Source organism: Gossypium hirsutum, chromosome D05 (assembly GCF_007990345.1).
Source record: "Gossypium hirsutum isolate 1008001.06 chromosome D05, Gossypium_hirsutum_v2.1, whole genome shotgun sequence".
Taxonomy (NCBI): domain Eukaryota; kingdom Viridiplantae; phylum Streptophyta; class Magnoliopsida; order Malvales; family Malvaceae; genus Gossypium; species Gossypium hirsutum.
In genome coordinates, this window is record NC_053441.1 from 28314325 (window position 1) to 28341873 (window position 27549).

The 27549-nt window shown below is 32.1% G+C and overlaps 1 protein-coding gene across 1 annotated transcript; it reads left to right on the forward strand.

The window, feature by feature from the left end:
* The first annotated feature begins 24361 nt into the window (after nt 1-24361).
* On the forward strand, nt 24362-25888 carry LOC107902544 (uncharacterized). The gene is made up of 2 exons (XM_041094569.1): nt 24362-24970; nt 25245-25888. Exons 1-2 carry the CDS (start codon nt 24371-24373, stop codon nt 25347-25349), a joined length of 705 nt encoding a protein of 234 aa, XP_040950503.1. The 5' UTR covers nt 24362-24370; the 3' UTR covers nt 25350-25888.
* Nucleotides 25889-27549: the final 1661 nt, after the last annotated feature.

A 27549-nucleotide genomic window follows, 5' to 3' on the forward strand; every position in this document is an offset into this window, starting at 1 on the left:
TTCTTTAAAGCCCAAGTATTAAGTGGCTAGGGTTGGCGAACTAGAAACAATTGAAGCAGGAGTAATTGAAGTAGAACTCATTGAGACAGGAAGAGAAATAGATGCTTAAGTTGTAGAAGAGGTAGAGACAGGTATAATAGACGCGATGGCAATAGTAGGGACTTAGGGTTAGTGGAAATACCCTCATTATTTATTGTATAAGTCATCTATATGACAAACAAATAGTTAGTAATAAATTCTAGCAAACAAATAAGCAATAAAAGCAACACACACTGGAACTACTACTGAAGGACCAATTAAAACTTTCACGAAGAACTTCATCAAGAATCTCACAACCCAATAAAATATTCAAGGAATGAGTCTTGGCTCCAAATTCCTTATTATGATTATTTATCTCTAATGAGAATGTTTCACTTGGTTATAATATTTCACTTTCCTAGAAAATACAAAAATATGCAAAAATGAATGCAACGAATTAGAAAGTTCAAAGTAATACCTCCAATACTAGATTGTGTATCAGAGCTTACGCGAGACTTAGTATCCATCACATCCCCACTTAAGGGACCTTCACCAATAGAAGGAAAAGAATATGAATACAAATCTTTTCTTCTCTTCGTGTGAACCACCAAATTAGGTCCTTTACTCTCTTTAAATGGTTCTTGAGTAACATCAACAATTTTAACTCTTTGAATGGTTTGAATAGATCACAAAGTTTCAGTCACTTTGCAATTTTCTTTCCTTTTGTAGCTCTTGGAGCCCTCGCAATAGCACCATTATTTTCTCTTTTCTGGCTTCAATATTCCCATCTACATTTGGGACAAAAGGCATGCTCAGTTAACCATTTTTTGGGTCTTCACATGATTCAAAAAGAATCTCTGTTGTTACACTGTTATCCCCATATGGCCAAGCTTCATTACATGGCTTTATCGCATCAAGTTGATCCTTACTAAGGGTATTGAAGTCCGCATCATCCCAACCGTTAAGACTCTTTTCCATTAAACATAATCACCATATGTTTCTCAAGCTGTGAACTTGCTCATATCTAATTTGCAGACTTGTCTGCAGCTTTTTCAATTGAGCCTTTTCTACTGCATTTAACGAGCGAGGATCCTATGTGCTTCTTTTAGTGGAAGGTTTAACCTACGCCAAAGGAAAAGAGAATTCCACATAAGTTTGCTTAATTTTAATATATTTATCCCTCGCCAAATGCAAGTTGTTGATGGTGTTATCTACAACAGCTTTTCCTCCCTTTCAAGTGGCAAACATTACAAACCCTTTTTGCTTATTCTCACTATTAGAGGTTACAATGTATATTCTTCTAAACACGTTTACAGAAGCTTCTTCTCCATGTAGCTGACAATCAAATAAATACATCATTAAAGTCCACCATGAGGAACCCATTAATTGCAAAAAGCCACTCCAAATGTATTTAAAAATTCTATAAAAAAAATGCAAAGGTAGATGAAACCCTGCTTAAAAAACATATAAGGGAAAAAGAAACCAATGATTTTCTCTCTTACAACTGTTCATATCACTCAATTGATGCTTTTCCTTCAAAATATTGAATCTGTATCTAAAATTATTAAAACACGCAATTCATCTATATTCCAACAATTTCCACATCTCCTCTACATACGTCGAACACTCAAATTCCTCACTTCCAGTAGGAACACTTAGCAATCTGGGGGCAATGTTTTGCTAATAATAAAAAGGAAAATTAAAGAATAATATAAGGAAATTAAAGTAATTGAAACCTACCAAACTGAACTGCACCCTAAACACAAACAAGAAAAGAATTGTAGAAATCCAAACACTTAGAAAACAAATGGTAATAAGACTAAAAAGCTTACCCCTATTTATAAATAGGATAAAACCCTTTGACTACTACGAAACTTCCTAGGTAAGTTATCACGCACACACGTGCGCACCATTACCCATACGCAAAAATTCCTCCAATCAATACACAACACGTGTATCTAAATATTAAAGATTACGGTGGTTTCATTGGGAATGCAACCAACACATCGTAAGACATCATACGTTTCACAAACTTCATCATTAAACTCAAATGAACATACATATAAAAAATTATTTCTCCATCCATATATTTAATAAATTTAAAAATTTCAATTATTCAGAATTCAAATTACAAATTAAATATATATTCAGGCTTAAAATCAGAACACCTATACAATCTATAACACTTCATCATAAACTTCAAGACTCTTACATCATAGATACCTATACTGAGAATTCTTCACTAGGCTCACAAAGGTCACTTTATAACCTTCAATCGCTAGGAAGGGCAATTTTTATACCCCGTATTGCAGACCTTATAGTTTACCAATGGTTCATTCACAAACCTCAACTTGGAAAACTATGCCTAGCTGCGAACCTCAACTTGGCAAACTATGCATATCTGCTAATGCTAAGACTATATGAGGTCCACATAGGAACCCAAAGTAATTAATTGTTAGTCCCTCTAACATGTCTCATTCTAAGACATCACATAACCATCACTGTCAATGGTATCAAATTAGACTTCCATGTCAATAATCTTAGAACAAGTAGCCAAATTTTTCCTCCACTATGAAAGATTCATGCAAATAACTCACAAAAACACGTACAAAACCCACATAATTTCCCATCTCTTCCAAGAGAATTGAGACTTCCTCCCAATATGCATTTATTCCTTCTTCATCGAACCATTATCTTCTTCTCTTTCTTCACTTCACTGTTTAACAACTAGGGATGTAAATGAGATATTGATGCTTGCAAACTACTCAAATTCGATTAGAAAAAAACTCAAACGTGATTCAATAATTATTGAACTGAATTTGAGCATAGTAATACTCGACATGGATAGCTCACAAACTTTTTATTTTTAATATATATTTTTAATATTTTATCTTATTAAATTGTGTTATTGCTTATACTATATTATTAACCTTAAGCTTAATTATCAAATCGAGCTTAATTGAGCTTGAGCTCAAACTTAAAAATAGATATTCAATCAAGTTCGAATCAAATATTGAATTCTAAATTTTGAGTTTAGCTCAAGCTCAAACTTTTCAACATTATAAATCGGCTTAGCTCAATTACAAAAGTGATTAGACAATTGTAGTATAATAAAGGTAAGTTGTATACTATCCGATCTTTTCTTTTTGGTTAATATATACCATAAGTCTTTGTACTTTTAATAAATTTAAAATTTCATTCTTGTATATTTATTTTTAGGAATTTAGTCTCTCTATTTTTCAGATTACAAAATTTAGGTTTAACTATTAACACTGTTGAAATTATTTTATTAAATTCAAGTTCATTATAATGTCAATTTTTCTTTAATTATATAGCTAATAAGTGAGTACATTTTTTTAACTTTAAAATGTCATATTAACAAATTTAACAAAAAATTAACACCGTTATTAATTGGGCCTAAATTTTAAAATAAAAAAATGAATAAACTAAATTCTTAAAAGTAAAACTAAAATCTGAATTTGTGAAGATTACAGTACATAATGGAATATTTTAAATTTTTCTTTTTCGTTCATATTTTAGCTAGGCGTATAATTTATACTTAATTTATGACAAATACAAATTAAGTATAATAGTAATTATACTTGAAATAGAATGCTTGTTCTTTTCAAAGCACCATTATTTTACAAATTTCACTAATCACGAATTCTAAAAATAACCAACGTACTGTGTTTTTTTCTAATTGAAGGTAATCGAATTAGTTCAGGTTTAATCCATATAATATAGAATTAATATTTAATTATGAAAAAGGATAATTATGAAAATAGGCATTTGCTACAATATTCCGACGGTGCCGCTTGACATATTGGCGGTATTAAATTAAAATGTGATGATCTAAAAACTCCAGGGACCTTATATGTAAATTTTCTTTTTTAATTGGCAGTGAAAGAACGCTTTAACGGTGCCGCCAGCCCGCCACCAAATTTTAAAAGGGTAAATTGCACCCTAAACCCCTTATTTATTATTAATTTTTATTCTCCTTTAGCACAAAAAATAGATTGACCTTTTATCAATTAGTTTAAAATGTTTTTCTACCAAAAAGTATATTTCTAAGTAAACCAATTTCAAATCGAAATAAATTTTATTTATTTTTCTAAAAATATTTTTATTGTTCAAATTATATTTAACGTAACCGTTAACAATATTTATAGTAGTTTTCTTTTGCTCTCATTATATTTGGAAACTATAAATTTAACTAATAATTATAATTTATACATAATAAGATGTTTCTAAAGCTTTTATAATTATAATTTTATACCGTGTCTGTAAATCAAATTGATTATAAAATTATAAATATTTTTTAAAAAATTGATTTCCAGTTGGAATCAGCTTACTTACAAAAATTCTTTTTGGTAGAAATTTTTTTTTAGGCTAATTGATAAGAGGCCAATCTATTTTTGGTGTTAAAAGAGGATAAAAAATAATAACAAATAAAGGGATTTAGGGTGCAATTTATCCTTTTAAACTTTGGTGCCGCCATAGGCACAGTTTGAAGTGTTCCTTCAGCACCTAATTAAAGCGGGAAATTTTCATATAAGGTCCTTGGAGTTTTTAGATCATTACATTTTAGTCTGGCACTGCCAATATGTCAGACGGCATCGTAGAACACTGTAGCAAATGCCTATTTCGTAATTATTCTGTTTTCTATATTTTTTTCGTAATTAATTATTATTTTTATATTATTTGGGTAAAACACCCGATTAGTTCATTTAAAATTAGGAATTAAAGTCCCTAAGGTACTTCGACTCTGACACAAATCTGTTTATCTATATGTATGAAGCAAGTCTGTCATTATATATAACATGCACCTTGTGTTTCATCAATTGCGTTTTCTTTTTCGTACTGAAAGTGCTTAATCGACCTTCGACATATAACACGATGAGGGATGATTAAATATATGTTTCATGCATATAAAACTGTGTGGTTTAATCTATTGAGAGGTTGCGCTTCGTTCTTCACAAGCAAGATGATGACGGCTCATGCACCTTGGAACCAACTTCCTATTGACATATTGAGTTCAATCTTTGAGCGTTTGGATTAGAGGATCGTATCCGGTTTGACCTTGTCTGCAAGCAATGGAGAACAAATTTAAAGCGAACTCCACAACTACTATGGTTGATGCTCCCTTACGACCCAAGTTCCCAATATTTGAGTTTCTTTGATATGTATGAGGGAAAGTTCGTAAGTTGGATCTCCCTAGATCCGCCCAAGGAGGTTGGTTTTTTGGGTGTTCTAAAGGTTGGTTTTTCCTCGCCACTGGCACGAATGTTGATAATCTGCGAATATTTTTGTTTGATTCCATCTCAAGGGCTCAAATTCCGCTTCCATCATTGTCGACAATATCAACTTTTGAAGAAAATTTCACTCCCAGACGCTCTGGATGGAACCCTGCCGCTTGCATAATAAGTGGAGTTGAAGTATCTTCCTTTGATGCATCGCAATGCATAGTAGCGACAACATTCTATGACAATAATAAAATTTTGGCACTATGTAAACCACAGGATGACAGATGGATCATTGTTGAAGGGCTATTACCTGATGGATATTTTTATGGAAATTTATCCTTCTTTGATGGAGAATTATATGCCTGCATTTTATGTGAAGATCGTGAAATAAATAATAATCAAGCTCCTAACATTCAAACTCATTTCATAACTTCAGAAAACCATCGTGTGAATCTGAAGCTGATCAGTTCAACACCTCCACCCACTTATTTATTTTTTGCTGCAGTGGACGATAAGAGAATTTTGTATCATAAGGACTGCTCGCGATGGCCATATTTGGTGGAAGCAAATGGTCAACTATTGGTGGTTACAAAAATATGTGATACAATAAGCACTTGGGACTACCACGATGACAACAATGACGATGACGATAGTGACGACGATAATGATGAGGCTGGCGGTAACGACGACAATGATTATGATGGCGGCAGTGACAATGACGATGATGGTGGTAGTGACCATAGCGCCGACAACAATGATGATGGCAGAGACAACGGCAACGATGACGATGGTGGCAATAACGACGACGATGACAACAATGACGATAACAACTATGTTACAAGTCTATTAATGTATTTTCAAGTAGCTACGTTCCAAATAACGAAACTTCAAACAACAGCTGATGATACATTGCATATGACAGGATTAACTGATCTGGGTAATCAATCATTATTTTTGGGAGCCGGAGATTGCTTAGCAGTAGAAAATTGTGATAAGAATTGTATTTACTCCTTACATGACATGGATTATAGCAGTGGGAAAGAATAACCATTAGTTTCTCGTGAAGCTGGTGTTTATAATGTTAAGGATGGAAGAATTAAACATTGTTTCCCAAGCATTAAAATTCAAAACCATGGTTCATTCATGTATTGGTTTTCACCAAATATTGAATCTAGAATCTTTGATTAGGAATAGGAAGCAAGCAATGCTGAGTTAACACCCTTTGGTTATACTTACAACGATTTTCTTTGTTCTGATGAAAGAAGTTACTAAGCATTAAGTTCTAATTTTGGGTTCCTATTGATAAAGTCAATTTTCAATTCAATAAACTTTACTTTGTTTTAATGGATTTATAGGTTTTTAAAATTTTAATTATTAATAGTAGATATTAAACTTTGTTCCAATCTATTAATTATTGAGTTCAATTTTTTAAATGATACGAAACTTTTAAATTATAAATTAATGCTGATTTGAATTTGATAATTTGAAGTCTTTTGACCATTTTTTTTAACTCCACAGGATTAATACAAAAAAATCATTAACCTTATTTTAAATGCTTAATATATTATTTGGTATTTAAGTTTGACATTTTTCCAAATGCGATGCTTGTATTTGATAAAAATCATATATTTTGGTATCCAAAAATAACTATGTTGACTTTTTAGTGATTAATTCAAGTTTGAGGATTTATTGATGAATGTTAATTGTTAATATTATTATATTTAAAGTTTTCATGATTTTGTCGATAGAAAAAATTTAGTGTCAATTGTGGATTTGATGGACCTAATTTAATTCTAATTTTGGGATCGATTTGAAGAAAGTTAATTGTTAATATTATTAGCTAGTTATGAATTTTCATCAAATCAACTTTAAAACTTGAATTAAACATTCGTATGACCTAACAGTGAAAAGGTGCATCATGGCGAAGAGAGATTGAACTTCAACGATGATCGAATGACGCATTGTAGAGATCTTGCCAAAGTAGAGTTCGAACAAGGGTTCAATTTTTGGGGGAATTTAGGCCATTTATTGACCAATCCAAACCGGTAACCAAAGAGAGGGGAAGGAGAGGAGTTTGGTGGTGACAGTTGGTTAGAGTAGATCACTTATGGTGACGAAAGGAGTTGGGCGGTGTCTAGGGTAAGAGAAGAAAAAGAGAGGAAATAGAGAATAAAAGAAGATAAAAAGAAAAAATGAAAGGAAAGAAAGAAAAAGAAGAAAAGAGAGAGAGAGAGAGAGAGAGAGAGAGAGAGAGAGAGAGAGAGAGAGAGAGAGAGAGATGAAATAAAAAGGGGGGAAAAGGGAGAAAATAGACAAAAGAAGGCCTTAGTTTCACTTGAAAAAAAAAGGAAGGAAAGAGGAAATTTTCCCTTCAGTCCTTGGAATTGGGGTAAGTTGTTTCATAAACCTTGATTTATGTCATGAGGTTAGAATTTTAGTTAGGCAAACCACATAGCCTTAAGTGATTCTTTTGTTTTAAATTCACCCAAGTCAACCTTACTCTCGAAAGTGAGATTTCACAATGAAATTCTGTAAGGAACCGAAATAAAGCAGAAGCAAACACAAAAGGAAACGAAGCACGAATCAAACAGAAAAGCCATAAGAAAACTAAACATACCAAGTATTTGAGTAAATGCCCCCAAAATATATTTAATAACTTTGAATGGAATAATTACAAATGAGGGAGAATACCTCTATTTATAGTTGAGTTCCCCCAAATCTAACGGTACATTTCAAATTTGAATCATTACAAATTCTTGTTATTTTAGCTTTAAAACATTTCTGGTCCATTTTAAGCAAACTTGGACTATTAACCTTTTTGTGATCAAATTCAGTTGGGTCGAATTCAAGTTCATTTTATCATGATTTTGGAAAACTTTTTTTTTGTTGCTATTTCAACTTGATGTAATACATTTGGCTGGAAGGTAATATTTTAGTGTTTCGTTAATGGAATGTAAGATTATTTACAAGCACATTTTACTAAATTGTCCTTGTTATTTAATTTATTTTTACGAAGTTTAGCACGGTTAATATTTTTTATATAACACCCCTCGTCCGACCCAATCGTCGGGTCCGAGTTACAAGATGTCACAATCGTTGCCAGAGCAACACCAACTAGATCTACAATAAAATAGCCATTTTCACATGCATTCAAACATCAATCATGATTAAATTACAATAATACATTATTTTAGGGCCTTAATCAAGCTTACGAAATTTCTTTTGTCAACCCAAGCACGAAATAGGGACCAAATTGCAAAGCTCTAAAACTTCAAGGCCAACGTCATGACGCCATCTCTTCCACGTCGTGATGTTGCTAAATAGTTTGTCACTTCACAACGTCAAGCCACTTGATGTCGTGACGTCACATACTATCGTCCGTGTAACACCCCTAACCCATATCCGTCACCGGAACAAGGTTACGGAGCATTACCAGAGTTTATAAATTTAAAAATAGTTTACACATATCATTTACTATTCATAACCGAAATCAAACATATTCAATCACAAATTCCTTCAGACACATTTTTCGGTGGTTTCTAGTTAACTATTGCTAAAATTTTATTCGGGTCCACTCTAATGCCTTCAGTAGATACTATATGTCCAAAAAAAAACCAACTTCCCGAAGCCAAAATTCACATTTACTGAATTAGGCATAGAACTGTTTTTGATGCAGAGTTTGCAGCACAATTCTCAAATGGTCAGCATGTTCATTTTCATCTCAAGAATATACCAGGATATCATCAATAAATACCACTACAAATCTATCTAAATACGGTCTAAAAATTCTGTTCATCAGATCCATAAATACCGCAGGTGCATTTGTCAAGCCAAAAGGCATCACAAGAAACTCATAGTGCTCATACCTGGTTTTGAAGGCTGTCTTTGGTATATCTGAGTCTTTTACTCATAATTGATAGTAGCCAGAACAAAGATTAGTCTTTGAAAATACAATGGCACCTTTCAACTGATCAAACAGGTCATCAATACGAGGCAAAGGATACTTGTTCTTTATTGTGACTTTGTTGAGCTACCGATAATCAATACATAATCTCAACGATCCATCTTTCTTTCTAACAAATAAAACTAGTGCACCCTACAGTGAAGAACTAGGTTGAGCTAAACCTCTATCATTCAATTCTTGCAACTGTGCTTTCAACTCTTTTAACTCTGTGGGGGCCATTCTGTAAGGTGCTATAGATATAAGAGTTGTCCCTGGAACAAGATCTATAGAAAATTCTACCTCTCTAACTGGCGGTAATCCAAGTAATTCCTCTGGAAATACATCAGAGTACTCACATACTACTGGCACTAACTTAATCTTTGACTCAGATACTTTAGTGTCCAACACATAGGCAAGGTAAGCATCATACCCTTTTCTGATATATTTCTGTGCTGTCACGGTTGATATTACATTAGACAACCCTATCCAGTTTATCAAATTCAATACGGAACAACACACAATTCTGACATTTTAACACGATATATTTCTGTTACAATTTACTACACCAAATTCATCAAATGACATCAAATTCATACCTAAAATTACATCAAATTCATCAAATGACAACAACATCAAATTAGTCGAGAAGCAATAACCCCGTACCATCAACGGTCAATTTTTACAAACTTTATCCACCATCACATACTGGCCCAGAGGGTTTGAAACTTTTACCATGAATTCAGTGAATTCAATAGATAGATTTTTAATAAATGCTAAATTCGTGCAAATGTATGAATGTGTTGAACCAGGGTCAATCAAAGTAGTGATATCAATATCAAAAAGAGAAAAAGTACTAGTAATGACGTTTGGTATAGAGGCATCCTCTTTTGCACGAATAGCATATGTTCTTGCTAGTGCTTGTGCTTCAGATTTGGCAGTTGAATCTTTTCTTGTACATCGGTTATCACTCATATTATCGGGATTATAGGGTGGTCTACCTCTCGAGGTAAGGATACTCGGCATTGAAGCCTAAACAATAAATTTTTCAAGTCTTTCCGGGCAGTCTTTGAGATAGTGATCAAGAGAACCGCATCTAAAACGCGTTCCACTTCTCATGCGGCATTCACCAATTCAATCCAATTTACATCTTAGGCAAAATTATCATTTTTTCCCTATACTTTTGATTAATTCCAATTTCATTCCTACGCTTGGAAAATGAAATCCATGCAATTTAATCTTTATTCCAAGCCTAACCAAATTTTTCATATAACATTTACAACCCAAGTATTTTACAAAATTTAGAAATTTTCCATAAATTTTACATCTTTTCAATTTAGTCCCAGAATCACAATTTCATGAAAATTTCCTTTACAAAATTTACTTATCTATCAATAACCTTTCATTTTCTACCATGAATTTCAAAATTTCAGCATACTCATCCATGAAAAAAAAATTATACTTTGATAACTTTGCAAATTGATCCCTAAAATAGATAGATTATGTTATTACAATCTCGAGAATATAAAAATTACTAAAAACATGACAAGAATTCATACCTAATTGAGCCAAAACAACTTGCTTGAACTCACTTTCTCTTAGCTAGGGTTTCCATGTATTTTAATTTGGGGAAGATGATGAAATAAGATGATATTAGCTTATTTCCGTCTTTAATTAATTTAATTTCCAATTTAGTCCTTATCTTTTTCTAATTTTCTGATACGAGTCACAAAAGCCCAAATTCTTGAAGGCGAGGCCCAATAAGCAAATTCCCAGCCCAATCAAGAAATCCATCCATACTTAGTTGAAAATCAGGCCAAATTGTCAAAGTGGCCCAAGTTGTAAAGTTTTATTTTTATTTTTATTTATTTATTTATTTATTTACTTAGTTTAAATTTTTATGTCAATATTCAGTCCAAGAGTCCCAGATAAAATGACCTTTGACCGAATTTCCATATTAAAATAATTAGGAGTTTTTTTTATTTTAGTTTTCTAATTAGATTAGGACTAGTTATAAGGCCTATTTAAAGGCATGGCTATCCACCTTGTTAAACACTTATCATTATTATTAAAATTTCAGATTTGTTGAGAGCAGAATTTTCTTTGAGTTCTTCAAGGATTTTCTCTTGAGTTTTCTTTAGAAGTTGTTTTAACAATCTTTTTGATTGTGGGAGCCATCTTCAACCTTCTTCTTGCCATTGATATTCTTTGGAGGGGAGATTAAAGCCGTTTGAAGGGAGTTGTGAGATCTTTCGAGATTTCAAGGCTTCTTAGGACTTATCTTTCAATTTCTTACTGTCAATTCTTTCTTTATTTCTACTTGTGCTGAATCATTATCTAATCTATTTTCTGTTCTTATTGTGTTTTCAGCCTTTTTCTATCTTAAGGAATCAGCCCAAAAATCCCCAATTTCTAGGGTTTTTCCATACTCTTTTTGGGTGAAATTAGATTGTCGAAATTTGGGAAAAACTATCTTGGTGTTCAATTGGGCAGAATCACAATCTCCTTGAGGGTTTCATGAACCCTAACACTTATTTCTATTCTCAATTTGATTCTTTGCTGATTTGGGGATTTTATTTCAGATCTAGAAATTCAAAGTTCTAATCTTTTAATTTTTTTGTTTCGTTTCAGATCTAATTGTTTAGGGTTTTCGTAGGAGTTTCTCGTGACTTGGCAACTCGATCTTGGTCCGCGCGCAACCCCGTATCATTTGGTATCAGATTTTGGGCGTTTTGGGTGTTCTTGGTTGATTTCTAAACTGATCTCTATTTTTTAAAGCATAAACAGCAGTTTTACCCAGAAAAATTGTTCAAAAAAAATTCATTTGAGTGGGTAAACGTTGTCCTATTGATCTGAAATTTTACATACATGTTTTTGGCACTGTGCTTGAATATAAAAAAATTATTCCCGCAAAAAAATCAGTCAAAAAAATCAAAAAATACGAAATTCAATAAAAATTTAAAAACAGATTCAGCGGGTTGAATTTGGTGCCCAAAATTTCCAGATCGAAAATTCAATATATAAGGACACTCCAGATTTAATTTCGTGATTTTTGGAGATCGGGAACACCTCAAACGAAGTTGTCAAGTTACTCCGCAGTTTTTCGGGTTTTCTGTTTTCAGCAATTTTTATTGATTCTTAGCTGTAGGTTTTCATTTGTTTGCTTTTTATTCTCCTTTTACAATATCTAACACCTTCTTGTTTCTTGTGTTAGTAGGATTTAAACGTGTGCACAATCCTTCCTCGGTGCAACACGAATCACTTGGTGTCTCGTCAGTTTTTGGCATCCTAGTGCAAATTAGGATTCTTTGGTAGTTTGGTTCACACTCTCTAATTGGTTGATATAAACTCTGATAAAGAACTCACAAGATTGAATTCGACCTCATTGAGAATTTGATTTTTCTTTTTGAGTGATTAATGGTGAGGTTTGCTAACTTTTATTTTTGAGTGTTGAGTGTTTATTTTTTACAGTTTTGAAGATGTCTAAAGGTGATAATAATGATGCACTTATGAAAGTCCAACAACAGTTAGACGGACATACTGCTGCAATCACACAAATAAATGCTACACTTCAAGCATTGAATACTACTTTGAATGAGGTACGAGTGAATCAAAAACATCAATATCGAGATCCAATTAAGGAAGATAGGGATAACCAGCCCCATAGGTGCAGCCCTCAACGTGTCCCTAGAATGGATGATGATTTTCATGATCGTGGACAATCATCTTTGGCAAAACCAAAGAGCGAGCAGCAACGAGAACATCTCTTTCATACTCGCTGCCATGTACAAGGTAAGCTTTGTAGAGTTATTATTGATGGTGAAAGTTGCTCAAACATAGCCAGCACGACGATGGTGGAAAAGCTTTGCTTAACCACTACCAAGCATCCACAACCTTATCAACTACAAGGGCTTAGCAACGAAGGCCAATTTAGGGTCACTCAACAAGTGCGCATCGCCTTTTCTATCGGTAAGTATCAAGACGAAGTTGTGTGCGACGTAATGCCTATTCAAGCCTGCCATTTGTTGCTAGGAGAACCATGGCAACTGGATCGAAAAGTCACTCACGATGGTCGTACCAATAGGTATTCTTTCAAGCATCAAGGAAAGAAACTCACCTTAGTGCCGCTCACTCCGGAAAAAGTCCATGAGGACCAAATCAAACTGAAAAATTCTGTTAAAACAAGTGAGGAAAAAGAAAAAGAGAATGAAAAAGAGCAAAAAGAGATTGAGAGTGAAAAAGAAATTGAAGAAAGAAGAGAAAATGAATTAGAAAAAGAAACAAAAGAAAAAGACGTGGAAAGGGTAGTGAGGAATGTTTCCACTAACCAAGATATGAATTTTTCTTGTGTTGCTACTTTTCAGGTTCCCGAAAGATCGAAAGATAACTTTCAACTTCAATACCTCTCAAATGAAAGACGCTTTCATACGATCAACTTAGGCAAAGATGAAATCACACTACATGATCCCGAAGGTAAGCGAGGTAAGGAAATTTTAGAAACCGAGTCCAGTGCAGATTTGAAAATTATTGATAAAACTTTTGGTGACTTAGTTCTTAAAAGATCCCCTCATTTTGATCCGATTAATTGTTACTCTTCGATTGTGGTTGATAAAGTCATTACGAAAAGAAGCGTGATTTGTTATTCTCTTGATTTACCTTGTGTAAAATCCTTGAATTTGTCCAAATCTGTTTGGGAGAATAAAGTAACGAAATTTTCCAAATTTGTTTTCAATTTATATTCGTGCCTTAAACAGTTTATGTGGTTGTACATGAAGTTTGAGTTCCATTTGACAAAGGTTAACTCAACAACGGAGATTCGACTACACTATGCCCCCGATGAGCGAAGGTTTGTTTTAAATGAAAAAGGTAAAATCGACCCTTATTCTTCTGCTTATCGAGGTAAGATGCTTGAAACCTTTGAAACACTTTTGTACTCCTCAGATAGTGATAAAGATCGTGTTGATGAACACTTAGATCGAAACGTGCTTGACTGTCCTATTTTATTTATTGATGATCTATCTGTTTTGATGGTTGATAAAAAGATTCTTGTTTTTGATAATGCATGTGTGAGTGAATCTATAGACCGTCGATTAATGCATGGTATGATTATGCAACTCTGTGAACCATGTGAATCTTTTCAAATACCTACTTGTGACGATTATGTTTACCATTTGATTTATTACTCGCAATTTATTCATGGTTTGTGGGAACAATGTGAGACGACTGAATGCCTTAAAACATGTCATCTTTGTTTCAAATATTTGACGAGGCAGTGGTGAGTAAATTAGATTGTTTGCATGGTAATCTGAATCTGTCCATTCACATGCGTTATACCTGTTCTATTATGCTTATGATTGGACTACAAGCTTATTTCCGTTACTATTTACTATCTCATGGCTATTCTTCTCAGTGGACTCAATTGCCATTAGTCCCGTTCGATAGAGGAAAGTCAAGTTCATTTGATTTTTCAGATTCGAGGACGAATCTTTTTGAGGAAGGGGGGAATGATACGAGTCACAAAAGACCAAATTCTTGAAGGCGAGGCCCAATAAGCAAATTCCCAGCCCAATCAAGAAATCCATCCATACTTAGTTGAAAATCAGGCCAAATTGTCAAAGTGGCCCAAGTTGTAAAGTTTTATTTTTATTTTTATTTATTTATTTATTTATTTACTTAGTTTAAATTTTTATGTCAATATTCAGTCCAAGAGTCCCAGATAAAATGACCTTTGACCGAATTTCCATATTAAAATAATTAGGAGTTTTTTTTATTTTAGTTTTCTAATTAGATTAGGACTAGTTATAAGGCCTATTTAAAGGCATGGCTATCCACCTTGTTAAACACTTATCATTATTATTAAAATTTCAGATTTGTTGAGAGCAGAATTTTCTTTGAGTTCTTCAAGGATTTTCTCTTGAGTTTTCTTTAGAAGTTGTTTTAACAATCTTTTTGATTGTGGGAGCCATCTTCAACCTTCTTCTTGCCATTGATATTCTTTGGAGGGGAGATTAAAGCCGTTTGAAGGGAGTTGTGAGATCTTTCGAGATTTCAAGGCTTCTTAGGACTTATCTTTCAATTTCTTACTGTCAATTCTTTCTTTATTTCTACTTGTGCTGAATCATTATCTAATCTATTTTCTGTTCTTATTGTGTTTTCAGCCTTTTTCTATCTTAAGGAATCAGCCCAAAAATCCCCAATTTCTAGGGTTTTTCCATACTCTTTTTGGGTGAAATTAGATTGTCGAAATTTGGGAAAAACTATCTTGGTGTTCAATTGGGCAGAATCACAATCTCCTTGAGGGTTTCAAGAACCCTAACACTTATTTCTATTCTCAATTTGATTCTTTGCTGATTTGGGGATTTTATTTCAGATCTAGAAATTCAAAGTTCTAATCTTTTAATTTTTTTGTTTCGTTTCAGATCTAATTGTTTAGGGTTTTCGTAGGAGTTTCTCGTGACTTGGCAACTCGATCTTGGTCCGCGCGCAACCCCGTATCATTTTCCATAGATGAATCATCATAAATATCTACTAACTCCATTTAATGGTCTAATTGCCATATAAGGACCTCAAATTTTGAATTCTATAACTATTTAATCTTTTTAGATACTAGAACTCAACTTTTGCATTTTATACAATTTGGTCCTTGTATAATTAAACAAGTCGGGACTAAACCAGGTACTTAGAGAATTTTTTGCAAAATGTCAAAATTTTTCCAAGGTGCAGGGGACACACGCCCGTGTGGCCAAGCGGTGTGGCTCACACGGTCAAGAGACATGCCCGTGTCTCAGGCCATATGGGCATTTGAAATAGGGACACACGGTCGTGTCCTAGGCCATGTCTAAATTAGGGTGCTTACTAACTTGGGTCACACGGCCAACCCACACGCCCGTGTGCTAGGCCGTGTGAACATATTGACTTGCATTAAATAGGTGCAGGGGTTACACGGCCAAGTCACACGCCCGTGCGCTAGGCTGTGTGAAAATACCTGAGCATTCTGTTTTAAAATTTTGAAGATACAGGGGACACGCGGCCAAACCACACGCCCATGTGCTAGGCCGTGTGTCACACAAGGCCGAGACACACGCCCGTGTCTCTTCCCGTGTGAACGAAAATAGGCTATTTCCAAGGCCACATTTCTCACCCAATTAGTCTTCCACCTACATTAACACTTTAACATATTCGCAAGCCAATACAAAACATTCAAATCAAACCAAAACTAAGTCTTAAACATGTCCTATTATCACATTACCTTAACATTTTAATTTACCATATTGATCAAAACTCATATTTGCTTACTTATACCAATTATATCATTTCAACTCATTCATCAATATGCCTATAAATTATTCATTTCTCAACCATATCAAACACCACTAAACATGATAAAGCCACACATAGATACATATCAAAATATGTCTAACTCAATCCATTCCAATGGCTATTTACAACAAAATACTTATAAGCCAACATTGGTCAATTTAAACTATACATGCCATTATAACCAAAATTAGTTTTCTATATGTACCAAAATAGGCCGATGGATAGTGTGATGATATCCCCGCCATGCTTCCAACCCAACGAGCTTCCGAATTACTATAGAACAAAGGAAAATAATACAGAGTAAGCTTTAAGGCCTAGTAAGTTCCTATAACGGGAATTTAACTTACCATTCATTTATATTTAAGTTAAGCATACAAAATACATCCAAAGCAATTTGGCCAATAGCCTATACACATATCTTCATCAAACATGTTAGTCATGTATTTCACATGAATTTCAAGAAACATGTATGAGCTCATCAAATATCAAATTTCCATATTTATAAACTTTCCACATCATGTGTTCAAACATCAATTCCATATATTTTGGGTATATACTGATATAATTCATTTCAATTTCATGTTATCTCATGTCAGAACTTTTCCCGTTGAATCATTTAAAATATCGATGGATACACAGATAGTACGGAAGTGTACAAATCTGAAATCCATCAATTCATATTCGGGAGTGTTCATATGAGCATATAAACAGGAAACTCTCTTTCGAGCCATGTAATAAGAAGCTCATGTGAGCCATGTAACGGGAAGCTCATACGAGCCAATATCGAGAAGTTCAAGCGAACCAATATCAGGAAGCTCCGGAGAGCCATTAATCAGGAAGCTCATAAGAGCCAGTTATCGGGAAGCTCATAAGAGCCATAATGGGAAGCTCGTGAGAACCATATAACGGGAAGCTCCAGAGAGCCATATATCGGGATGCTCATAAGAGTTGTGGTGTGTCCGCAATACATGCAGGATCACAACCAATCGGGATGCTCCGAAGAGCTATTAACGGGAAGCTCGTGAGAGCCAAATATCAAGATGCTCGTAAGAGCTATAGTGTGTGCACAACACATGCAAGATCATAGCCAATCGGGAACCCTGTATCCATCGAATTTCATTTATTCAAACGAGACTTAATACTTGTCGGTCATTGTTGGTTATGCAATGAATAAATACACATAGCAATTTATACAAATTTCATACATGAAAATTACACCACCCAAATACACAACATTCAATTCAAACATATACATATACAATTTAGTTACACGAACTTACCTCGACAAGTGTTCGTGCACGTAAAATCTACTAATCTAACACTTTTTCTTTTCCACGATCTAACTCCGTATTTGGTCTATTCGGATCTATATGAATGAATTTAACATCAATTTAATACAATTTACATTCAATTTAATCCAATTCGCATCTTAGGAAAAATTATCATTTTGCCCATATACTTTTAATTAATTTCGATTTCGTCCCTAGGCTCAGAAAATGAAATTCATGCAATTTAATCCTCTTATTCCAAGCCTAACCAATTTTTACATGTAACATTAGCAGCCCATGTGTTTCACAAAATTTAGAATTTTTCCATGAATTTTACATCTTTTCAATTTAATCCCTAAATCATAATTTCATCAAAATTCACTTTACAAAAGTTGTTTATCTATTAACAACCTTTTATTTTCTATCATAAAAATTCATAATTCAACTATATTCATCCATGGAAAAACCCTAGTACTTTGATAACTTTGCAAATTAATCCCCAAGATAGCTAGATTAAGTTATTACGATCTCGAAAATATAAAAATTATTAAAAATGGGACAATAATACTTACCCAATTAAGCCAAATAAGCTTGCTCAAAAACTCAATACCATAGCTAGGGTTTCCATGTCTTAAATTTTAGGACAGATGATAAAATGATGATATTTTGTTTTATTTTATTATTTATCATCTTTTTATCTTTTACTTTCCAATTTCATCCTTTTTCTTTATTGAATTTTCCAATGATGACTAATCATACTTATGTACTAACTCCACTAATTGGTCTATTTTCCATATAAGGACCTCAAATTTTGAATTCCATAGCTATTTGATCCCTTTAGCTACTAGAATTCAACTTTTGCATTTTATGCAATTTGGTCCTTTTTATCAAATTAGGCATATAATCAGTGAAATTTTCTTAAAAAAATTTTCATACGATATTTCTATTATAATGCAGACCATGAAATAATATTAAAATAATTTTCCTTCCGGACTCGAATTTGTGGTCCCGAAACCACTATTCTGATTTCACTAAAAACCGGCTTACACAAATCATAATCATAAGGGGAGGAATTTCTTATATTATTTTAACAATCCAAATGTTGAATTTATCAATATAATTGTACTTGTCATGCATGCAAATTTTTTAACTGATCTCATATCTCTATTATACTGATCTAAACTACAATATATATTAATATTTATTGAACAGTTGAAAGTTTTTTTACATAAAAAAATAGTTAGAAAAATTTAATATTATTCAAATTTGGCATGCATGATTTACATGAATACAATATGAAATATGAAAGTTGAATTGTTAAATATTAATCATACAAAAATATACAAAAAAAAGTGAATAACTACATTTAGTTTTACACTATTTCACCGATGTTAGTGGATCCCTGTCTAATTATTATCATAATCAATATACTAATAAATAAATCTTTAGAGTAAATATAACAATTATAATTTTAGAAGATTTGGTTCAAAAAATGTGAGATTACATATTGTAATAAGATTATGGGAGTGTTAGTTTACAAGGTGGAATGTCCAGTATGTTACATTACCTTGTTTGATTCATTTGGTCAAAATGTAAGATCCAGATATTTGGTTGACGAAATGCAAGATTACTTAGAAGTACATTTCACTGTATTATCATTGTTATACAATTTTTTTTCAAAAGTTCATTTAATAATTTTAGTTTCAATTTTCATAAAATTATGATAAAATATTATATTTTTATTACAATTTATATATTAATAATTAAAATATATGATGTAGAATTTCTTTTATAAAATCATAACTATAATAACTCATGAAAAGTTATTGCAACACCAACTGTTATTGTAATTATAACCTAATTAATATACTAATAAATAAACCGTTAGAGTAAATATGATAAGAATACATTTTTTGGTTTTAATTAGACTTAAATTTTATTTGAGAAAAAAATTAAATTACTTAAAATAAAAAAAAAGGTAAATTAGTTTAAATTTTAATATTACACCTATAATCTAAGATTAACTAAGTAACGGGCATTAATGACATTACATAGCATATTACAGTGTTTTGACACTATTTGAAAATATAAGATTATGGTCGAAATATTGAGAATATAATATTACAGGCTATAATGTAAGATTTGGCCAACTAAACACATTTAAAGTATGACAGTTATTATTTCACTACTAAAAATAAATATAATTTTTATTTAGACTTAAATTTATTAAAGAAAATAGAACGAAACAGATTAAAATAAAAAAATAAAGGGTAAATTGATCCAAAATTTCAAATTCTACCTATAATCAAAGATAACTTAAGGAATGAGTGTTATAGAGATTACACTCTATATTCCAACATCTTGATACTATTTGAGAATGTGAAGTTATGGGTGGTGGGAATGGTTTGAATCCAAACAAAGTAATCTTAATTCGAACTGTGAGATTACGGGTTGTAATATTATATAATGTGAATCAAATATACTCTAATAGTTTGATTGAGTTAGTGCCACTCATCAATCAAATACTAACTTAATTATGAAATTACAAAAAAAAAGAAGAATAAGAAAAGAAAAGTTATTTTTATAAAAGAACAAATATTATTTTAAGAGTATTGTTATGTTTTTTTCTATAAAATCTATATATATGATTGAATTTAAACGTTAGACATAGTATTTAGCATCTCACTAAAAGCACATTTAATTTGTTATCATTTATTTTTTGAAAATTGTTACATAAATGTTATTTAGAATTCATTTGAATCTAAGGTGCTTCTGTTCATGTGTCGGGTCAGGCCCTATCAAAATTTTAGGCCCGTTTTTTAGACTCGATTTGGCCTAAAATTTTACCTAAGTTCGGTCTAGATAAAAATGTTAAAACCCGAGCCTGACTTGGCCCAACTCGTATTAATTTTTTATATAATTTTTAAAAAAATATAATACATCAAAAATACTAAAAATATTAAAATAAATGTTTCCCAACAAATCAAAAATAAATTTTTAAAAAAATATATGCATACTTATATAAAACTAAGATAAGTGAAATGATAGTAAAATAGTAAAAAAAACAACTAGAAAATAACAAAAGAAAAAACAGTAAAACCAAAACTATAATTTTTTTATATACTCGGGCCAAACTCAGGCCAAAAAAGCTTTACCTGAGGGCTATGAGCAAATTTATTTATAAGTAACGGGTTTTTTACAAAAATATTATAAAAAAAATAAAAATTTACCAAAATGTTATAACTTTTTTTTATTTACCAAAATATATATAATTTTTTATTTACCAAAATATATAAAAAACAAAAAAAACCTGCAAAAAAAATCAAATCGAAGTGATGGGACCCTGGTTACGCCAATGGTATTGGCGGCACCAAAGGTGCCAAAACCATTGGCGGCACCAATGGTACCAATACCATTGGCGGCACCAGTTAATAATAGGGGGTCGGTGGTGGGGGGCAGAAGGAGAGGGAAAGAAAGAAAGAAAGAAAGAAATGAGAGGAAAGAAAGAAAAAGAAGGAAAGAAAAGGAAAGGAGAAGAGAAAAAAAGAAAGAAAGAAGAAGAAGAAAAGGAAAAGAGAAGAAAAAATAAAGAAAGAAGGAAAGAAAAGGAAAGGAGAAGAGAAAAAAAGAAGAAGAAGAAGAGGGATGGAAGGAAAAAAAAAAGAAAAAAAAGGTAATTTTATTTATAAAATTACCTTTTTTGTAATATTTGTGTGTTTAAAATTTATGTTATGTACATTATAGTTATTTTATTATTTTATTTAGCATATATATTTTATGAAATATATTTAGAATGAAAAAATAATGGTATGTACATTGTATGTTGATTAGGAATTTTTTTATGAAATTTACTTAGAAATTTGAAATTAAAATTTTAGGAAAATAGCATTAAAAGTAAAATGACAAAGAAGTATGTTTAAGAAAACATAAAATACGAAAAGAAAAAACAGGAATTGTATATTTATCGAAAATAATAAAATGCGGAAAAATGCGAAAAATGCACATGTAATAGATTTCAAACATAATAAAGTGAAATAATGTAAAATTATAAAATAAAAAATTACGATATTTAAAAAAATAAAATACGGATAAAAATACGAACAAATGGCCGAAGTAAGAGTGTATTAGTAAATTCTTTAAAAAATTCAGAAATAATTTATACAAATAATTGAAACAAAATGTACTGAAATAATATAAAATAATAAAATAAGAAAATAATATAGTTTTATTGAAAGTAATAAAAATCGGGAAAATAATAATACGACCAAAGGGCAGGGGAAAGGGTTTATTGCAGGTTTTTTAGCAAAATATTACAAAAAAAACCAAAATATTATAAACTTTTTCTTTATTTACCAAAATAATAGAGGAAAAAAAAGGGTGATGGAGGAGAAAAAAAGGCGGCACAAATATGTGGCTATTTACCTTTTAATCCCTCCTTATTTATTATTTTCTTTTATTCCCCCTTAACACACTAAATTAATAAATTTTAAATATGATGCACTGAAATAATGTAAAATTATAAAAGACTAAGTTTATAATATTTTTTAAAGTAATAAAATGCGGAGAAAAAAATACGAACAAATGGCAGAAGTAAGAGTGTATTACTAACTTTTATAAAATTCAGAAATAATTAATACAAAATATTTCAAAGAAAATGTACTGAAATAATATAAAACAATAAAATACGAGAATAATATATTTTTATTTAAAGTAATAAAAATCGAGAAAATAATACGAGCAAAGGGCATGGGTAAGGGTTATTTTTTTACACCAAATTAATTTAAATAACACACTAGAGTAATAAATTTCAAACATTAGGCACTGAAATAATGTAAAATTATAAAATTAGAAATTATGATATTTTTTAAAGTAATAAAATGCGAAGAAAAAAATACGAACAAATGGCAGAAGTAAGAGTGTAACTTTTATAAAATTTAGAAATAATTAATACAAAATATTTCAAAGAAAATGTACTGAAATAATATAAAACAATAAAATACGAGAATAATATATTTTTATTTAAAGTAATAAAAATCGAGAAAATAATACGACCCGTCCAGGCATCGAGAAGTCGAGTGATGTCCCAATATACGCCTCATAATTGAACAGCATGCCCGGGAAGGGGTAAGTTGCTATTCTAATATTTGTGACATCTATTCTATTTCTATATCTTACTCACATGTTATCAGTCGAACTCGTTACAATGTTATTACTCATGCAGTTTATATGGATGCCATACCGGAGGCCAGAAATTACAAATGTTGTACCCTCGTCCGCACTCGTTGATTCCCACATATGGTGTACTAACACACCAATTATAAATTTCAATGTCGTCGAGTGGTATCACGGCGATCGGGTGCTTCGGCAGTTTGGCTGCATCCAACCTATCCCGGATCCGCCGTGCCAATTGGGGGATGATCACGGCTTGACAAAGAGAGGAAAAGTTCAATTGGACTGGGGAATTAAGCACCGGAAATACGTCGCATTGTGGAACGATCGATTGCGCCGAATTCTTCAGATGGTTATGGCTACCGACCTGCAACCATCATTGGAGTATACACAATGGTACCATAGTTGTGGGAAGCCGTATTTACTTGGAGGGCAATCGACTGTAATCCCCCCTACGTGCAGCAAGTTTGGGGATCGGACGCAGCGAGTGCGCTGGATCCGGATCCGACGGCATATTAATTTGGTCCATACCGACTAACTCAGCAAATAAGTGAATCGGTGCATTCTTCTCACTCCCATTCCCACAGTAGAGATCGACCATTGTCTCCACGTTTTCGTCGTCTACAAGTTTCATTTCGACGAATTTGACCGGATTTGTCGAAACTGGTAACTTGTAGAAAATTTTTGATACCCTTCTCCCACAACGTCTATGAATTTTTGCATTAATCCTTGCCTTCATTTCATCGAACGATACATTTCTATTAAATCTCATTGCTATTTGTTGCCGACATTCAAATACACATCCAACACTTGTTGTCAAGATGACTCCATCGAAATAAACGCATACAATAAACTTAACATCCATCTTCAATATTTAATCTGTCAAAAAAAATAAAATCTCATAAAAATTTTCGAACGGTAACTAAATTACTTAAAAAAAATTTAATGTTCAACCACTAATCCTTATAACTAACACACTAATAATATTAATAATTTTATACGAAAAATAATACACACTAAAATTATTAATTTGGTAAATAAAAATAATAAGTAAAAACATATAAACACTTTTCAAAATAATATTTATTGTTTTGTAAAATAAATGAATTTTTAGTAAATTTACAACTAAATTGAGACTTGATTGATGAATCACATCATATTATATATAATATAAATAGATAATAGTTTCTTTAAAAAAAATTAGAACTGAAAATATTAATGACGAATCCTAATAATGAACCACCACAATTTACTGTGCTTTTTCTAGTGATTCATTGGAACTATTCCATCTTAAAATTAGGAATTAAAGTCCTAATCATACTTTAACTCTTAAATCAATTTATGTATATTTATATCATAGCTATTAGAAGCACTTCTGGTTCATCAAATTGTTCTTTTTTTGGTATAACACAATGAGGATGATCAAATATATGTTTCTTGCCTATAAAACTTTGGCGTTTAATCTATTGAGAGGTTGCTGTTCGTTCTCCAAGACCAGGCCATTGTTGAAGTCATCCACAAGCAAGATGACTGTTCATGGACCTTGGAACCAACTTCCCAATGACATAGGGAGTTCAATCTTTGAGCGTTTGGATTTAGAGGATCGTCTCCGGTTCGACCTTGTCTGCAAGCAATGGAGATCAAATATAAAGCGAACTCCACAGCTACTATGGCTGATGCTCCCTTACGACCGAAATTCTCAATATTTGAGTTTCTTTGATATGTGTGAGGGCAAAATTCGTAAGTTTAATCTCCCTGGATCCGCCCAAGGAGGTTGGTTTTCTGGGTGTTCTAAAGGTTGGCTTTTCCTCGTCACAGGCATGGATGTTGATGATCTACGAATATTTTTGTTTGATCCCATCTCAAGGTCTCAAATTCCGCTTCCACCATTGTCGACAATATCAAGTTTTAAACATAGTTTCACTGCTAGACACCCTGGATGGAACCCTGCTGCTTGCATAATCAATGGAGTTGAAATATCTTCCTCTGATGAATCACAATGCATAGTAGTGGTAAAATTTTCTATTAATAATAGAATTTTGGCACTTTGTAGACCACAGGATGAGAGGTGGACCATCGTTGAAGGGCTACTAGGTGATGAATATTATTATGGGAATTTCTCCTTCTTTGATGGGGATTTATATGCCTGCATCTTGAGTTCAGATGAGGAAAATAATAATCAAGATCCTTGTTTTCAAACTCATTCCATAACTTTAGGAAGTCAACGTGTGAATCTGAAGTTGATCAGCTCCACACCTCCACTCACTAATTTAATTTTTGCTGCAGATGCCGATGAGAGCATTTTGTATTATAAGGACTCTTTCCGATGGCCGTATTTGGTGGAATCAAATGGTCAATTATTGGTGGTTACTCAAATATATGACAGAATAATGGATTTGGACGACAGTGACAGCGACAGCGACAATGGCAATGACAACGGTGATCGCACAAGCCTATTCATGTATTTTCAAGCAGCTACGTTCCAAGTAAAGAAGATTCAGACAATTGGTGATACATTGCATACGACAGTATTAACTGATGTGGGTAATCAATCATTATTTGTGGGAGCCGGAGATTGCTTAGCAGTAAAAAATTGTGACAAACTTGATAAGAATTGTATTTACTTCTTACATGACATGGATTATAGCCTTCACAAACAAGATTATCCATTAATTTCTCGTGAAGCTGGTGTTTACTACCTTGAGGATGGAAGCATTCAACGTTGCCTCCCAAGTATTACGACTCAAAATCATTGTTTATACATGTATTGGTTTTCACCAAATATCAAATCTAGAGTCTTAGGTTAGAAATATGAAGCAATGTTTGGTTATACTTCTATATCTTTGTATTAAAAAGTTAGATAATATATTAGATGACGACTTTCTTTGTTCTGAACTACTTATGACTAAGCTGTAATTTTTGGGTTTCTATTGATAAAATCATTTTTTTATTTGATATAGTTTACTTTGTTTTAATGGATTTATGATATTTAGACTGTATTCAAAAATATTAATGATCTTATCTTACAAAATTAAATGATTTTTTTTTTAAAAAATAGAGGATTATGTTTTAAAAAGCTTTTAAAAAATAAGGCATTGCGATGAGTATGCCATGTCACATTTAATTTTTATTTTATAAATATTTAAAAATTACAAAAATATTTAAAATTGAAAATATAAAATATTATCAGAATTAAAAATTGTTATAAAATTATATGTGACTTATGAAAAGGCCCCAGCTATGAAAATATTGCAATTTGGCCCCTACAAGTTGTCCACTCACATCACAGCCGGCCTTACGCTGCCACCACACCCCTGCTTTAGCCACCCTCGCCATCACCAATTCACCATCAACCATCATCCTAGCTCTGCCCTCCTCAACTTAAAAACACTCTGCCCCCCTTGACTTAACAACAAAGACGAGAAAAAAAAGGGTACTCTTTTCACCAATATTTTTCCCTTGACTTTGGGCTCCCTAACGTCACTCTTGGCCTCCCTCTCCTACTCGCACTCTCCCACAATCACTATACACCTCCAATACATTCAAAATTAAGAATGAGCAAAATTTAATTCGATTTAAAAAAATAATTTTTTAAAATTTTGAGTTATTTGAGTTAACTTAAATAAATTCGAGTTTTGAGTTTGAGTAGAGTTAAATTTTACAACTTGAATAATAAATTGGTGTAAATATCTCTTTAGCCCTTATCAATTTTAAAAATAAGCAAATTTGTTTCTCTCTCAACAAAAATTACAAATAATTTTCAAAAATACAAAGTAATTTTTAAAATTCCAAATTTTATATTTTTAAAAAATTATAAAATTTTAAAAAAAATTCTAAAGAATATACAAAGAAAGTTAAATTTTTAATTTTTTTCTAAAATAATAATTTTGGGACCTAAATAAGTTAATTAATGATTCAATTTTATCATAATAAAATATCTTATTCTTTTTATTTTTTTTTGAAAATTTCCAAATATATATGGTTTAAAATTTATGTACTTTAACATAGAATTAGTTATATTATAACAAGTTTTTAATTTGACATGTTTAATATTTTTAATTTAACTCGAACAATTCCATTCATTTCAATTCGACTCGATTTCAAATCGAGTTAGATGATAAAATAGAACTTGTCAATTTAATTAAAGCGAAATTTATTCACTTGATTCGAAAAACAATAGGGAGAAGACCCCTCGTTTCATAGTTGAAGGGGTTCGGGGTGTCTCTCGGACGATCCCAACGGTGGAAAAGTGGCTTACGGGGAGGAGGGAGAGATATTGAATTTCCACCATGATCGGACGGCGCACGGTGGATGTCCGGCCAAAGAAGAGTTTAAACATGGATTTGGTTTTGGAGATTTCAAATCGTTTCTCAACCAATCCAAGCCAATAATCGAAGAGAAGCGTGGTGGTGACGATTGGTTGGAGCAGACCACTTACGGTGGCAAAAGAAGTTGGGCGATGCCCAAGGCATGGCGAAAAGAAGAAAGGAAATAAATAAATAAATAAAAGTAATAAAGAAAATGGAAAACTATATAAATAGTCAACTATTTTTAGGGTGTTTTTGTTGTTGTTGAATTTTGTTGTGGTGAT

What these genes read in the sequence shown, in the direction of transcription:
- LOC107902544 (XM_041094569.1), top strand. Translation starts at nt 24,371, where the DNA reads ATGAGGATGATCAAATATATGTTTCTTGCCTATAAAACTTTGGCGTTT. An exon ending in AATCACAATGCATAGTAGTG is followed by an intron (nt 24,971 to 25,244) that starts GTAAAATTTTCT and finishes TTTTTGCTGCAG; the next exon opens with ATGCCGATGAGAGCATTTTG.